Raw genomic sequence first — 17,528 nt, forward strand, 5'->3', positions numbered from 1 at the left:
CCTCAGCACACCCTCTGTCGATTTGCTTAAACGCAAGTGTGAACAAGAATCTAAAAAGCTTATCACAATGGAACTCCACCTAAGCACCTTGAGGGAATATTATAAAAACCAACGTATCCCGAGGGGTTTACGATCTCATTTGCGACCGAACCTTTTCCCAAATGATACAGACTTTTGTGCCAAGTTTGAGGCGGTGAGTAATAAATACTCCTTTGATTTCATGTTGTAAAACATTGACTTTTTATGTAAAGAAGTAGAGAGTATTAAGAAAACCAATGCGGATTTAAATACACAAATCCAGGGCCTCACCAGTGCTGATGACTTCACGAAGCATGCTGACAAAATTGCGCAACACATGCAACGCCATAAATGTGAGACCGAAAGAGTTAAACGAGATAAGCGGCACAGGGATCTTGAGGATTACCAGCTGGGGAAAGTCTATAATTGGCGTAACCCACAACCTCTGAATAGACCAAGAAAGAGACGCAATCGACGGTTTGACCACGGACACTTCGGTTTCTCTACATTTGACTCTGATTCCACCGACGAGTCTTCTACATCTGTTGCTTTTTTAGGCCAGCAAGGCGGCGGAGATGCCGCAGGGGCGGAAGGAAGCACCATTGACCCCACAAAAGGGATGTTACCACCGAACTCGGGAAAGAACAGGGGGTTGCCAATGAGAACGACGAGACGCAACCCCAGGAGATGACACACCTGATAGTGAACATCTCATCGGTACAACTTACCCTTGAGCAGACACAGGTATTAGGGCGTGGACTTACTTTTTCCCCCACAATCGAAAGGGACTTGTTTTTTTGCTTTAAGGAATACTGATGACAGGGTACTTGATACTTGTAAGAATAAAATTGTGGCTGAATTAACATGCAATAAGTTTGATCTAAAGAAACCCAGTACTTTTTCACCCCCCCATACCAACCATGTGGTAGAATCCTACATACAGATTGTGCACAAGCAAATCGAAACCCTGAAACCCACCGGTCAGGGCAGAAATAATCTTTCCAAGTTAGAACGCCAAGCTATCATGTCACTGGAAAGGGACGCACGTATCACCATAAAACCAGCTGACAAGGGTGGGGCGGTGGTAGTCATGGATACTGCGATGTATGTCAGGGAAATTAATAGACAACTACAAGACTCGGAAGTCTACATACAACTTCCTGGGGACCCTAAATGGGATATCATGCGCGACATTGGTGTGATACTAGGGGAGGCACTACAAAATTCCATCATTGATGATGGGTTGTGTCAATATCTTACTGTGCTTCACCCGGTCACCCCGATGTTGTACATACTCCAAGAGTTTGGATGATCCACCGGGTCGACCTATCGTTTTGGGTAGGGACTCAGTCTTCAACCCATTGTCTATATTCCTTGACAGGCTATTGCAGATCTGGACGACCTCCGCCCCATCCTATGTAAAGGACACTGGTCACTTCTTATCAAGGCTACGTGATCTACAATTGCCAGCTAAATTTTTATTAGTGAGCTTTGATGTCGTGTCCCTGTACACGTCCATTGATCATGCATACGGGCTTGGTGTCGTCGATGTAGCCCTGGCCGACATGGGACTCTCCCCGGGGGTGTGCCGGTTTGTCCTCCGCCTTTTGGAGGTGGTCCTGAGCAGGAGCTACTTTCTCTTTGGGGACACCTTCTATCAGCAGAAGCGGGGTGTGGCCATGGGGTCCAATGTGGCCCCAACTTACGCTAACATCTTTATGGCCGAGGTGGAGGACAAACTGGTATACCATTCCCAATTTTTTGGGAGGGTCCTATGTTGGTGGCGCTACATCGACGACATCTTCATGATCTGGACAGGTACAGTTGATGAGTTGGAGGAATTCCACTCACACTTGAATGCTGGTGTACCAGGATTGCAATTCACGGTTACGTCCTCTAGTAGTGAATTGCAGTTTCTGGATGTACGGGTTTACGTGGTAGAGGGTCAAATTGCAACGGACCTCTATCAGAAGCCCACCGATAGAAACACTCTCCTCATGCACGATAGCTACCACCCACGACGAATGCTGGATTCCATACCCTGGAGCCAGCTACTAAGGGTCAGAAGGATTGTTTCTGATGACCCTATTTGTACACAGAGGGTCGATGCCATGTGCAATCGCTTCATTGAACATGGCTATCCCAGGACACTGTTAAATAGATCAAAGCAAAAGGTGGCTTTGGTTGATAGAGAATCTGTACTCCACAAATCTACAAAGGCCAGGTCCGTGGCTAGGGTTCCCTTTGTATCCATCTTCGGCCGGGACAGTGGTGACATTGCCCACATTCTTAGGAAGGAATGGCATATATTGCAAAGAGGTCTGCCAGATATTGAGGAGTTTAAGTCCCCGCCTATGATGGCATACAAGAGGAACCCTAGCCTACGTGACAGACTGGTAAAAACTGATGTTGGTGGCCATTCTTTGGGCACACAAAGACTTCTTGCCCCACGTAAAAGTGGCACCTTTCCATGTTTGTCTTGCTGCAATTGTGGCAATATTCTTAAAGGGGATCACTTCTTTCACCCTTATAGTGGCAAAAAGTACAAGATCAATGGCTACTATACTTGTAGGTCACGTGATGTTGTGTATGTTATTCAATGCCCCTGTAGTCTCATCTATGTAGGTGAGACTACTATGGAAATCCGTGAACGGATTAATAAACATAAAAGCACAATTCGCAAGGCAAACATGGATAAACCTGTAGCTAAACATTTTGTTGAGGCAGGACACTCTGTCAACCAATTGCGTTTCAGGGTAATTGACAGCGTGGGTATCTTGCGCAGGGGTGGAGATAAGGATGCTGTACTGAGAAAAAAAGAACTTAAATGGATTTACACGCTGAGGTCCCTACAGCCCTTCAGACTCAACTTGGAGTTTAATGTGGCAGGGCTCAGCTAGATCTTCGTCTGTTATATGTATTTTTATATGTTTTTATGTTGAAGTTTTTGATGCACCCCCTTTAAACCATCTTAATAGTGGTGACACATGTATGTAAATGCTCTTGCAGTGGTGGGATTTATGCCACTATTGTAGTGGTGAACATTGTATACGTTTTGTACGCATGTATCTTCTTACCTGTTAATCTATGTTCTATATTGGAGGACCTACATAACATGTCAATATGGCACTGTTTGGTTTTAGCAACAAAGCGCGATTTACAACACTATTGCTATAGCGGTCACGTGACGGAGGTCTCCTTGGTCACATGACTTGCACGCCGGCTATGACGCCGTCGGAGCAGGCGCACCCTATTGGTTGTTGCGCCGCCTGTGTGGTCTCGCGCGATTTGGCTATACCTTACGTAGTGACATGAACTGGTCGCGGCTGGATGACGTGCGCGGACATGCGCAGCTGTCACATTGGGACGCTGTGTGTCACGCTCATCGCCACTTTGGATTCTCTGACACAGGTGAGGTAGATGGGCATATACACATTGATTAGAAACTGCTGTGAGATCTCATTGTGATTTGGTGCAATAGATGTGTGTTCACCGACCTATTTGGCCATTGGGCGATCATTAATGTGGGAGTGTCTAATTTTTAGTATTTATATGTGAGCTTGTACATTTGTAACATATGCTTGATAAAGGCTACACCTAGCCGAAACGTTGCTACCTTTGTACACTATGCTTTGGAGTTTTGTACAATAAAGAAAAATTTGTTGGCTATGCTGCTGTGGCCTCCTATTTCTATTAGTGCAATGATGTGTCACCCATATAGACATCACCTCATGTGACAGTTTTGGAAATTGCTTGACAATAGTGACTGCCCACAGAGTATATAGCATATCATCAAGCTAAGGCATCTGGTGGGAATAAAAGATGGCAGTATCTAGAAAACAGAGAAGATGTATATATCAGAAAGGATTTTGTGGCTATGCCATGCCTATTATTGCAATATATTTTTAAGTCTTTTAGTAACTCAAAGAATAACAACTGCTGCATCTCTGTGTGCAGCCTATAACATTTCTTTTCATAAGAATCTGGATATATTCCACTTTTTCCTATATTGATGAGTAATTCTGCTGAGAACAATATAATAAAGAATGAATGGACCTTTCAGAAAACTACAATATTATCAGTGAGATAGACATAGTTTGACTTTCTACTGTAAGAAACAGATATTCATTGTGGCAGATAGCCTTTGGGTAACCCGACACAATGTGCCTCGGATGTTTTTGTTCTTATATTCATCTGTTTCTTTTAATGAATCTCAAGCTTTTAAAATAGATGGGTGAAATGTCTGTCATTTATTATTGAGAAATCTATCATTTTATTTGTCATAACTGTACACTTACAAGGACATTTCCAAAGCTTGAGCCCAGGTTTTACAGATATTTAGTCATTTATTTTTATTAAATATTATTTAAAATAAAGTGATGAATCCGCTATGTAGGTACTATGTTAGAAATTCGTAGTCCAAGACCTGAGAGAAACTCTTAACTACTCTATACTCTGGTCAAGTGATGGCTATCCTGAAGAAAGGACCCCTTCAATTAAGGCTACTTTCACACTGGCGTTTCTGGGTCCACTTGTGAGATCCGTTTCAGGGCTCACACAAGCGGCCCAAAATGGATCAGTTCAGCCCCAATGCATTCTGAATGGATAAGGATCCGTTCAGAATGCATCAATTTGGCTGTGTTTGGTCTCCGTTGCATTTTTTAGACGGTCACTAAAACGCAGCTTGCAGCGTTTTGGTGACCATCTGACTATGCGGAGCCGAACGGATCCGTCTAGACTTCGTTTTTCATGGAGACATTATGGTGCAATTGAAAACGGATCCGTCCCCCATTGACTTTCAATGTAAGTCAAGACGGTTCCGTTTTTTTAATGAATAATGCAAACGGATCCGTTATTAATGGATACAAGCGTTTGTATTATTTGTGTGGATCCGTCTGGACAGATACAAGATGGATCTGCACAAAACGTGAGTGTGAAAGTAGCCTAACACAGAAAGAATTCCCTAACAGAAAAATGATTTTTTTAAAACAATAGAACCCCTTTAAATCCCAGATGTGTACTGTTTCTGGCCCTGAACTAGGCATAGTGTTTACGTTTTGCATGCAATTATTAACAATTGAATAAAAAAATAAAAAATAAAATATTCTGTAGCATCAATTACTATAGTGAGTTTTCACACTTTAGATATTTGATGTGGAAAAGCGGAATAATGAGTTAATAGAAGTGATTCCTAGCGACTTACTACTGAACTGAAACCTTATGAAGTCCTTATTAATGGTTTCATTCTTTTTTTCTCCACTGTCTGAAAAAAGGGAAGTTTGCCCTAGCTGTGCTTGTAAGTATGTGTACTTTTTGTGAATTTTTTTTTATCCATTATATGGAACAATACTCCAAAAAAATCACATTTTCAAATAGAGTGGTGCCGTCATGGCTGAGGATGGGGGAAATCCTCAGCCGTACGTGCCAGGTGATGTTATGGCTGCTCAGCCAGGAGAACAGGATAGGGAGCAGGTCACCTCCTAACAGCGTCCCTACCCTGACCCTAACTCCTAACTGCATGGGCCGACCTTAAAGGTAGGAGGACCCATGCGCAGGAACCTCGGATCCCTAACTCACCCTCCGTCCGGTCCCTGCGCTAGGAGTCAGGGTAAGACGACCTACTCCTCCTAGGCACGGAGGAGCAGGAGTCTCACTGGCCAAGCTGTTGGGAAAAGGGGAACAAATGCAAGCCTATGTATATGGCAGGTGCTGCACTAGTTCCAGCCACCTGCCACAGCCCTGCTGACTGGATCCGTGTGCAGGAAAGCTGAAGTCCACAAATAGCAAACAGAAGTCAGCACAAACTCATCCACACACCGGAACCCAGATACATGGCAGCACTGAACAATACAGGAAAACATAAACCGAACATCACACAGACTTAGCTAAACTTAAACTTAAACTTATGACCACAGTGGTGGCTCTCACAGGCGGATAGAAAAGACAGGAGGTTGCTCCAGCTAGCAAGACTGAAACAACCTACTGAGCCCTGCTAGAGAGAGGGTCTATATAGGCCCAAGTGGCCACACCCAAGGGTTGGACACACCCAGTGACATCACACACACACTGGGAAGGAAGTTAACCCTTCCAGTACCACAGAAGGGAAAGACACATAAAGGGGAAGTGCACACAATACAAAATACACCATGCACACAACACACACACCTAACATAAAGAAAGTCAGGTGAGACCGCATGCCAGGGCAGCAAGCTGCCTAGCGACGCTCAGGCTGCTCTGCTGCTAAATACAACACTAGTTGCCCGCGGCAACCACAAGTGAGGCCACAAACAAGCAGCCCTCACCCGTGGTTGAACACCCATACAAAACCGCAGGCAACTGCATGCGGTAAAGAAGTCACGGTCATGGGCATGGCCGTGACAGGTGCCCTCTCAGTAGTAAAGTGACTTAGGTTATAATAAAAATGTGACAAACATCAAGAACAGAATTCATGTTATGCTTTATACGGGCTGTATTTAATTTTTAGGAGCAATTTAATTAATTAAACATATAATATATTGGAAAGTAATCAAACTACTGTACACTACATGGCCAAAAGTGTTTGGACACCTGACTGTCACACCTATATGATCTTTTTAGGTATCCCATTCAAAAACCTAATCATTATTGTGCCCATTTTTCTGCCTATAACAGCCTCCACTCTTTCAATTATATTTGGTAGCTTGCCTCTGTAAATTTGTGCCTATTGAACCATTTGTGAGGTCGGGAACTGATTTTGGATAAGATGATTAGAGATGTCCCGAACTATTCGCCGGCGAATAGTTCCCGGCGAACATAGCTTGTTCGCGTTCGCCGCGGCGGGCGAACATATGCGATGTTCGGTCCGCCCCCTATACATCACCCCTGTACATCATCATTGAGCAAACTTTGACCCTGTACCTCACAGTCAGCAGACACATTCCAGCCAATCAGCATACCCTCCCTCCCAGACCCTCCCACCTCCTATCAAAAAGCAAGGACAGCATCCATCTTAGATTCATTCTGAAGCTGCAGTGTCACAAATTTGACTAAGTTGTAATCGCAATGCGATTAATACAGGTTATATTAATCACATTGCGAATTCAACTTAGAGCTGGGTTCCTAATGGTTGTATTGCTAGAATATAACGAAGATTGAGAATATAGTGCTATATTCGTTATATTCGTCAATTCTAGCAATACAACTATTAGGAACTTAGCTCTAAGTTGAATTCGCAATGTGATTAATGCAGGTTATATTAATCGCATTGCGAATTCAACTTACCACACTCTGCGTCAACTACGTAATTTTCCATGGGAGTTTTGCCATGGATCCCCCTCCGGCATGCCACAGTCCAGGTGTTAGTCCCCTTGAAACAACTTTTCCATCACTATTGTGGCCATAAAGTCTATTGAAGTCTATGGCTGTTCGCCCGGTTCGCCGTTCACGAACATTTGCGGAAGTTCGCGTTCGCGAACGGAAAATGTTATGTTCGCGACATCTCTAAAGATGATCTGACTTTCAGTCATTGTTCTGTGTTCTAATTTCAAACCAAAGATGTTTGATGAGATTGAGTTGGGGACTCTGTGCAGACACTCAAGTTCCTTGCTCATGGGCACTGCCATACCAAACACAAAAGGGACTTTTCAAAACTGCTGGCAGAAAATTGGAAAAAAGGTATTCAGTTTTTAAAATGCATTAGTGCAACCTGGAAATCAAGGGCCTAACCCAAACCCTGAAGGGCAGCCTCATACCATTATCACTCCTCCACCAAATTGTACAGTAGCCACTGTTTCATGAAGCACCTGACGTACAGTTTGGAACTCCGTAGTGAGTGTCTTTCAAGTTAAAACTTGGTTACCACACTTGCGGTGATGTGAATTGAAGCCTGTCAAGGGTTTTGCTTGCATGTCATGATATTGTATTGAAATTGTTTCACCCATGACTAAATTCAAGAAAAGGTCAGGGTGAACATATCTGTAAATGGCATAGATAATGTTCATAACTGATATGGATCAAGTCACTAATTAGCTTGGATAGTGTCCTTCCATACTATCCATCCATGCCAATAAGGGACAGTTTCTGCTTCAATTAGGGACAGTATCCACAACAATTAGGGACAATTTCTGCACCAAATAGGGACAGCATTCATTCCAATTTGAGAAACCATCCATGGTTACTTCCTACCTTAGGGTTAGGCTTTATTGTATGGAGTGTTAAATGAAAGTAGTGCCTAAATTCTAACAGTAATAATTAGCAAAGGGTTAAAGGGCTTGTCACCCCACTAAACTTTTTTTTTTTTTGTGTACTTATAATCCCTATACTGCGATTTATCCATACATAATGTGATTAATCATTTTGGTTCAGTAGATTCTGCTAAAAACATACTTTTAAAATATGTAAATTACCTCTCTACCAGCAAGTAGGGCGGCTACTTGCTGGTAGCAGCCGCATCCTTCTATCATAATGACGCCCCCTCCGCATGTTGATTGACAGGGCCAGCGGACGGGATCTTTCTCTGCTGGCCCTGTTTGCATTCAAAATCTGGCCCTTGCGCCGTACTTGTCTTCAGTCGGCGCAGGCGCACTGAGAGGAGAACGCTCGCTCGGCCGCTCCATCCTTAATGCGCCTGCGCATGGTGTAGATGTGACGTCATCGGCGCAGGCGCATTGAGGATGGAGCGGCCGAGCAAGCGTCCGCCTCTCAGTGCGCCTGCGCCGATTGAATACCATTACGGTGCAGGCGCGAGATCTTGATAGCAGACAGGGCCAGCAGAGAAAGATCCTGTCCGCTGGCCCTGTCAATCAACATGCGGAGGGGCATCATTATGATAGGAGGATGCGGCTGCTACCAGCAAGTAACCGCCCTACTTGCTGGTAGAGAGGTAATTTACATATTAAAAAATTACGTTTTTAGCAGAAGCTACTGAACCAAAATGATTAATCACATTATGTATGGATAAATCGCAGTATAGGGATTATAAGTACACAAAAAAAAAAAAAAAAGTTTAGTGGGGTGACAGAAGCCCTTTAATTCATTTAGCACTCGCTTAACAGTTCCTAATAAACTTGCACACTGCCATTGTGCAGCACCTCTGTCATATAAAATATTTGGATTTTACTTAAAAGTTTTCTCTGTTCAATATACTATACTATATACATTTTACTATGTAAGTAATCCATTATCACTCCTTAAAGAGGTTGTCCTATGAAGCAACTGACTTACAGTTTAGAACTCTGTAGTGAGTGTCTCTCACTTCAAAACTTGGCAACCACACTTTGTGAATTTCTGTGGTCTACGGATTTGTGGCTCCTAGATGCTTCCACTTCACAGTAATGATAGCGCTTACAGCAGACCATGGTAAATCTAGCAGATCAGAAATTTTATAAACTAACTTGTGCAAAGATGGCATCCTAAAATATTGCCATGTTTAACACACACCCATAGTAAGTTTCATATTTCACAAGGTTGCCCTTCACTATATGGAATTTCTTACCTTGCCAACAAGCACCGACTGTCAGCTGCATTGCAATATGTGAGGGATGGATTGGCCAATCATTTGTTACCAGGTATGGCTCATACATTCCTCCATCCATGTACAGAGTCACTATTGGGAAGTCTATGTTGATTACATAATAATGCCATTCTTTGTCACAAATCTGAAAAATACATTTCAAAAACAGGGATTACAAAAAGTTGAACATAAACTCTTAAATTATTACATACATACAGCATTAACATGTACAATAATCTTACATCCTTGCAACTTTTAGTTTCCTCTTTTCAAACCTTTTACCTTATTTCCCCTCTGCTGTTTAATATCCTACAGCTTGCTAAAAAACATGGCATCCTGCTAGATACAGATGAATTATCAGCAAAAATAACCTACATTGTACATTTATTGTCACATTGCCATCTATACTGCTCTATAATACTGCATGAATACTGTATATATCCTTACGGTACAAATGTCAACATAATGGGTGGACACCTCCACAAAACGATATATACGATGGAGCTTGCCATGATATTCTTTCCTCATGGATTCCAAATCCAAATGCCATGTGCATGAAATGTTATTATGCTCAACTGGGTGTCAATCCTTACTTTTGTACTTCTGTGAGAAAATAAGCAAAAACTAGTACTGCACAAAAAATGAATTCTATTCTATTTCCACCAGCTGTCACAAAATTGATCTATGCCATTCAGCAACATTATAAGGCACCAGGAAATGTCAACATTTATAAACTATTTTAGGAGACCTACACAATTAGACACACTTATTTTCTTTGGATACAATAAAATATTTTTTCCCCAAATAATTAGCTGAACTAATGGTTCCTGGCAATTTAACAATGTCATCTCAGATTTAGCACTAACCAGTCTTGGTAACTGGTCAGAAGAACCATTGGTAGTTGAACCCAGGCTAAGAACTCTATCACTGTCACTTTCTCAAGGGTGAGGACCTATAACAGTCCACTTAATGCATTAGTCAGTTATATAGAACTGGACCTTATACTGACCCAGTATACTATGATGAACTTTTATTAACTAACTAAATGTTCTGTTTGCTTGCTTGCTATATTCATTTTGGTGCTACCGTATTGTGTGCTCTGCCAGTTTCCTATACTATACTTTAACTACTGTATATATATAATACTCTCTATACAACAAGCACTGTTATGTGTCCTTTCTTGCCTTTTCTCTTGGCTCAACATACCCTGAGAATACTTAATTACCAAAAAAATATAATAATAAAAAAATAAATTAAAAAAATGATGTTGTGATACTGTATAATATATCCTATATAAGTCTCTAGGTGTGGCCACTCAGTGGCAGTGATGTGAATTGCAGCCTGTCAAGGGTTTTGCATGCTTATCATGATATTGAATTGAATTTGTTGCGCCTGTAATCTATTACACTTGCACACTGCTATTGTGCAGCACCTCTGTCATATAAAATATTTGGCCTTTATTGAAAAAGTTTTCTCTGATCGAAATAAATGTGGAATTACATTTTACTATTTAGGGGATCCACTATCAATCATTAAAGGGGTTGTCCCACAAAAATATTCTACAGTCTTCAAACCAACCGCTGAAACGGAAGTCTTTTGTAACTGCATTTTGCATAGTCACTGAGTTATTCAATAAAATGTATCTGTATAGTGCCACCTGCTGTTTGTTATATTTCTTATTTATTTGCCCTGCTCACTCAGAAGGCCGCACATGCTCAGTTTCATCCTTCAACTGCCTCCTGAGCTGTGATAGGCAGAGCATGGACACACCCATGAGCTGCAGCAGAAAAGACACTCCCCTTGAGCTTTCAGGTTGATATAAATCTAGCAGTGCAATGAATGGGGAGATATCTGGTTCCATGTGAGGTACAGGGCTGGTTTTAGCTTTGTTAGAAAAATATTGTCATGTACTATATGATGTCTGATTTTCATTTTTTATATTAGTCATGGGACAAACCCTTTAATGCAATGCATTTCTGTGTCTTTCAAGGGTCACTTACAGAGAATCTGTAAGCTCTAAAACACTCCCCAAACTAGAGTAAGTGGTGAACAGTGTGAAAAGTGGTGTCCACTTATGTAAAAAAAATAATTCATACTCACAAACTAGCAGTAAAATTCATTGACAGGAATCCTCTGTGAGTCCTCTCCATTTTATGTGCATGAGCTCAGAAGTCCTCTCAATAAATTTTACTGCTGGTTGGTTGGAGCACAGCGTTGGAATACAAGTAAATATGAAGATAAAAGTTGCATAATCGGACTTGGCATAACTTACATTACACACTGCCTACTCTAGTTTGGGTGTTTCGGAGCTGTTTTTTAGCAATGTCTAACCTTATCATCAGTGATGGCCAGTTCGCAGTGTTCTGTTCGCCCGCGAACACATGCGATCTGCCACCTTAACTGACAAGTCCGGCGAGGCACTGCCTGCTCCTGGAGACCGCATTTCATTTCAGACCGGCTCGCGCACAGGCACTTGTCAGTTAAGATGGCAGATCGCATGTGTTCGCGGGCGAACACTGCGAACTGGCCGTCTCTACTTATCATACCTATTGCACACAGAAACAGAATAGGTTGATAAAGTATCTATAAAATTAAATTGCTATTAAATTTACCATTTAACTTATACACAATTTGCTTAGATTTTTAGACAAATTAATTTCCCTGCACACCTGGTCTACTAACTACAAAGGTACCAAATAGGGAATTCGCCTTTGCAGTTCAATTGAAAGCAATATAGAAACCATTGCAATGTGGAGCCTCTATGCTACTGAGGTAAATAGCTGTGCAGAGAATATTAAATAGTAAAATGTGATAATATATATGTAAATATAATTAGATATATAATCAGCTCTGAGATGGGAAGCCAAAGAACAAAAAGTCTCTGCAGTTATTAAGTCCATTAATAATAGATGCTCAGTAAATGGGTAAAATGCAGTTCCAATTAATAATAACTAAATAGACAAATTCACTGGGCCGCTAAGATCACACAGGTTGAATACACCTAAACGACCATCATTAGATAAAAGGTCTCTAGAAAAAAGCACTCGGTGCTGTGCCATTTCTTTTTTCATTCCTGCTAGAAGTAAATAAACAAATTGGCAGAAGTCTTAGTGGCGCCGAGGGGGTTAAGTGAAGGCGGCATGGACTGGGGAGACGGAGACAAAAGGGTTAAGGAGAGTGCAGCTAGCAGGGTTTGTGTAAGTGCCAAGATACAAGGGGGGTAGCTCCCCATACATGGTGGGCCGGCTATTATATATATTAGGGCTCCCACTAGATCATCCTCCCCCGTTTCCTGATTGGTGGGGATAGGTGGTAGGCGCCACATAGGTTTAAATAAGGGGTTTTGCAGGGCTCTGGCTCTTCCTCTACGGCTCCAGCAGGCAGCTCCGTCAGCAGGTATGGCCACAGAGGATCAGCTTCTGGCAGCTCTTGCTGCTCATTTACAGAACGAGGGCCCGGCTTTCCTTGCTCGCATGTTTGCGGGCATACAAGCGCCTCAGCCACCTATTCCCCCGCCCGACCCTGGTGCAATACTATCGGAGCAGCCGGGTGGCAGGCGGCCCACCAGAAACACCCGCCCACCCGCCCGACTTAGTCCCTCTATTACCCCTGTACCTCGCCGCACTAGGAGCCGGCGGCAGCTGCAGCGCGGGGATCCTCTGGCGTCCAGGGTTCGGAGGACTCCAGCGCTTCGGCCTACACGGCTGCAGGCCACGCCCACCAATCTCCAACTTCCGGTGCCGCGGGAACAGCAGCCTCAGTTCCCGCTGGCAGTGGCTCAGCCCCTCCTTCCTCCTCTCATTGCACAACCGATCATGGGCAACAGGCAGAGTGAGCGCTCCTCGGCTGAGGAGAATGCGATTATAACGCATGCTCCTGCCCCTACTGTAGAAAGACATTTAGGTGAAGCGGCAATTAATACTAATGTGGCTTTACCTTCACCAGTAATGCAGCCCATTCCTCTGTGCATACCCTCTCCAGGCCCTACAATGCAGCCCTCTGTTAGTGGTGCTCCTACTCCCCTGCCACTGCTGCAGGCAAACCCCCCCTTTCCTCTTACACCAATGGCATCTATTAATGAACAGATGACCATGCCAGCTACCGCTCCTGGACAGGAGCCGGCCCCACGCTACCCTTCCCAGCATAGATCACCTGCAGCGTCACACGACCGCCGAGAAAGGCGCAGGTAGGGTTCTCACCATTGCCGCCGTTCCCGCCATGCATCCAGAGCCCATAGCCGTAGCAGCCGTTCGACACGGTCTAGATCGGCAAGATGGAGGTCGCCTTCGTCGTCTGACTTGAGCTCCTGCGGCTCGGATTCCGGCAGGTCACATGCTAGAAGTATGCGGGCCCCCAGACGAAAGTCAAGAAGGCCTTCCCGCGTGGCGGAGCCTGCCAGCGCGGTTCCAACAACTGCTCCTCAGGCGAGTTCTGTCACTCCTACACCTCAGAATCCAGCTACCGGTGAGTACAATTTTACTGGGGCATGGGGCGGGGATACAGCAGCCAAAGGTTTGGTCCCTGCGCTTAGGGCCTTGCTAGCACAATTAGATCCCGGTGCTCAGCCCTCCACTGCTTCTTTGTCCAACAAATCCAGACCTAGTGATCAAAAAGAATCCATATTTTGCGGCTTAACACGGTTGGGAGCTCACTTAGATGAGGACACCAAAAATAAAATATGGTCTAACCAGTATATTGACATATGGTCGTTAGTTTCTGTGGATCAACATACGGTGGACAAAGAAAGGCGCCCCAATGCTGAGCGTTTCATAGATCGCAGACCAAAAGTGGCGCATACCATAGGTAATTGGATACAAGCATTTGCAGTTTTAGGTTATACCATGGCTCAGCGCCGCCCAGAACTCTCGGCGGACCTTTTTGTCTACATGGACTCTATTTATAGCGCGTTTAAGGCGCATGGCGGTTCCGCTTGGTGGCGGTATGACGAAGAGTTCCGCCGAAGGTTAGCTTTGCAACCAGATATAGGTTGGGGGGTCAAAGCAGCAGATCTATGTCTCCGCCTTATGATGTCACAGAGAACGCAACCCTTTCCTTCCGCGGCCACTGCTCCCTCAGCAAACGCATATGGTGCAGTGGCCGTGCGCAGGCCAGGGGCCTGCTGGTTATATAACGAGGGACATTGTAAATTTTTTGCCCTATGCAAATACAAGCATGAGTGTTCCGTCTGCGGAGGCTCACATGCTGCTATCCGATGCCAGCGCCAGCTCTCAGTACATAAAGCCCACACTGCTGCCGGAGGGAAAGACCCCGGTGAGCGTGCACACGATGTCCCCGTGGCTAGACCAATACCCCAATGAGCAGGCGGCGGCTCAACTGCGTTCTGGTTTCACGTCAGGTTTCTTCATTCCATTTTATTTTTCTTCCCTACCTACTATTTCTGATAATTTGAAGTCTGCAAAGGATAACCCGGAGGAACTAAGAAGCAAAGTAGGTAAAGAAGTCGTTTTAGGGCGTATAGTAGGACCGTTTAAGTCCCCTCCGTTTAAAAACATACGCATATCCCCTTTAGGCCTTATACCTAAAAAAGAGTCAGGTTCATTCAGATTGATCTATCATTTATCCTTTACAAAGGGCTCATCTGTGAATGATGGTATTTCCAAGGAGGAATCTTCGGTGTCCTATGTGTCATTTGATAGGGCTGTAGCTCTAGTTAGCCATGCGGGAAAGGGCGCATTGTTGGCTAAATCTGACATTGAAGCAGCTTTCCGTTTACTCCCTGTACATCCTGATTGTTATTACCTATTAGGGTGTATGGTGGACGATGCCTATTATTATGACACATGTCTACCGATGGGTTGCTCTATATCATGCCATTATTTTGAATTGTTCAGCACCTTTTTGGAATGGGTCATACGTTTTGAAACGTCCTCACAGAATATTATTCATTATTTGGATGATTTTCTATTCGTTTCCCCTGGCAATTCAAGACAGTGTCAATTCCTCCTGGATACATTCCGTTTTTACATGGCTCGTTTTGGGGTTCTGAGGATAAAACGGTTGGTCCGGCGACAATCATCACGTTTTTGGGTATTGAAATTGATACCAGCTTGATGGTTTTTCGCCTACCAAGCGATAAATTGCAAAAAATATCGGCCTTGATATTGGGTTTCATGTCAGTAAAATCGGTGACACTACGACAAATGCAGGAGTTACTAGGATTATTGGTATTTGCTTGTCGCATCATGCCGATGGCTCGCGTTTTTTCTCGTAGACTATCACTGTCCACGTGCGGAGTAAAAAAGCCTTCTCACCACATCCGGTTGACCAAGCAGCTGAAATTGGATTTGCAGGTCTGGAAATCCTTTCTAAACCAGTATAATGGTCACACTTGTTATCAATCCGTAGAAGTTGCATCTCCGGATTCGTCATTATTTACGGATGCTGCTGGGTCCACCGGTTTTGGTGCAATATTAGGCCAGGAGTGGTGCGCCGCACCATGGCCTGACGCTTGGCGATCTCGGGGCCTCTGTGCCAACATCACTCTACTGGAGCTATTTCCGATTATTGTAGCCATCAACGTATGGGGCCCCTGTTTTCGAAACAGGCGTGTTTTACACGGACAACATGGCGGTAGTCTGCTGTATTAACTCATTAACCTCTTCTTCCCTTCCAGTTCTATCGCTACTCCGTCACCTGGTCCTCCGATGCCTAGAATTCAATGTCTGGTTCCGAGCTCGGAATGTGCCAGGCGTAAACAACCCTATAGCTGACGCTCTCTCTCGTTTTCGTTGGCAGGAATTCAGGTCCCTGTTGCCGGGGGCATCCAGAGATGGGATCCCGTGCCCGACAACGCTTTGGGATTTGCCGATCAACGACTGATGAGTATGGTGCAAGCTTCAGTGGCACCAGCCACATGGTCAGCGCATGGTAAGGCGTGGGCAGAATGGAGGGCGGTGGCAGAGGATTTGGCAAATGTTATATTGCCAGAGGCATGTTTACAGGTGACCATTTCTTATATTTTGTCTCTGAGAGCCAAAGGAGTTAGTGCTTTGGTTGCGCAGCGAAGATTATGGGGAGTTTCGTTTTACCTTAAAATGCGAGGTTGGCAGGACGTGACGCAGCATTTCTTAATCAGGCAAGCTATTAAGGGTTGGCGGAAGGAGCATGTGCGCCGCGAATGTCGCTGCCCGGTATCATTTGCTTTGTTAGCAAGCATGTGCCAATTACTACCTTCCATTTGTTCGTCCCCGTTTGAGGTGTGTTTATTTAGGGCTGCTTTTTGCTTAGCCTTTTTTGCGGCCCTCCGTATAGGAGAGCTGGTTTCCCCTTCCATTATCCGCTCAGGAGGTCTGGCAGCTACAGATGTTTTCATCAGCGACTCAGCATTAAGGGTCTTCATCAGGCGCTCCAAAACAGATGTTTTTGGGGGGGGGGGCTGGCTTCCATTGCATAAGATTGGCGGCCCAGCTTGTCCCCATGCGGCTGTAGCCCAGTTCGTGTCTATTCGACCTGATGGAGCTACCTTCCTGATACATGATGACGGCACCCCCCTTACTCGTTTTCAGTTTAGATTCATATTTCGCCGTTGCCTGCTTTTGCTGCATTTACCAGTTTCAGAATTTGGCACGCACTCTTTCAGAATTGGGGCAGCCACGGAAGCGGCTCGCGCTGGGTTGCCAGAGGCTGAGGTTCAGAGAATTGGCCGTTGGAAATCTGGCTGCTTTGCTTCCTATGTTCGACCTCATTTATTGATTTGATTTTCTTTTAGATGCGGCCCAGATTACGGTATGTTTCATTGGACATTCCTACATCTTCTGGGCAGGACAGAGAGCGGAAAGTTGTCCAGGTGGCCGATGCCTTGGCTTCCGGAATATTCATGCACGCTGGCGAGGTGTCCGTGGATTACGTTGGTCCCAGGTTCTCCCGGAAGCGGTGGAATGCAGTCATCTAGTGCGATCCCCGGTGATATTAGTTATACATGCTGGTGGAAATGACCTGTGTCTGCTAAAAATAGCGGAATTGATCACATTGATAAGAGCTGATTTAGAGAGACTTCCTT

General features: G+C 44.4%; 1 protein-coding gene across 1 annotated transcript in view; it reads right to left on the minus strand.

The window, feature by feature from the left end:
* Positions 1 to 17,528, minus strand: part of CLSTN2 (calsyntenin 2) — a 1,304,869-nt gene that overhangs the window by 142,435 nt on the left and 1,144,906 nt on the right. Inside the window, exon 9 of the mRNA XM_040428021.1 lies at positions 9,491 to 9,653. Within this exon, the coding sequence (XP_040283955.1) occupies positions 9,491 to 9,653 (163 nt within the window). The remainder of the gene's footprint in view (positions 1 to 9,490; positions 9,654 to 17,528) is intronic.

This window comes from Bufo bufo, chromosome 4, assembly GCF_905171765.1.
Source record: "Bufo bufo chromosome 4, aBufBuf1.1, whole genome shotgun sequence".
NCBI classification, from domain to species: Eukaryota; Metazoa; Chordata; class Amphibia; order Anura; family Bufonidae; genus Bufo; species Bufo bufo.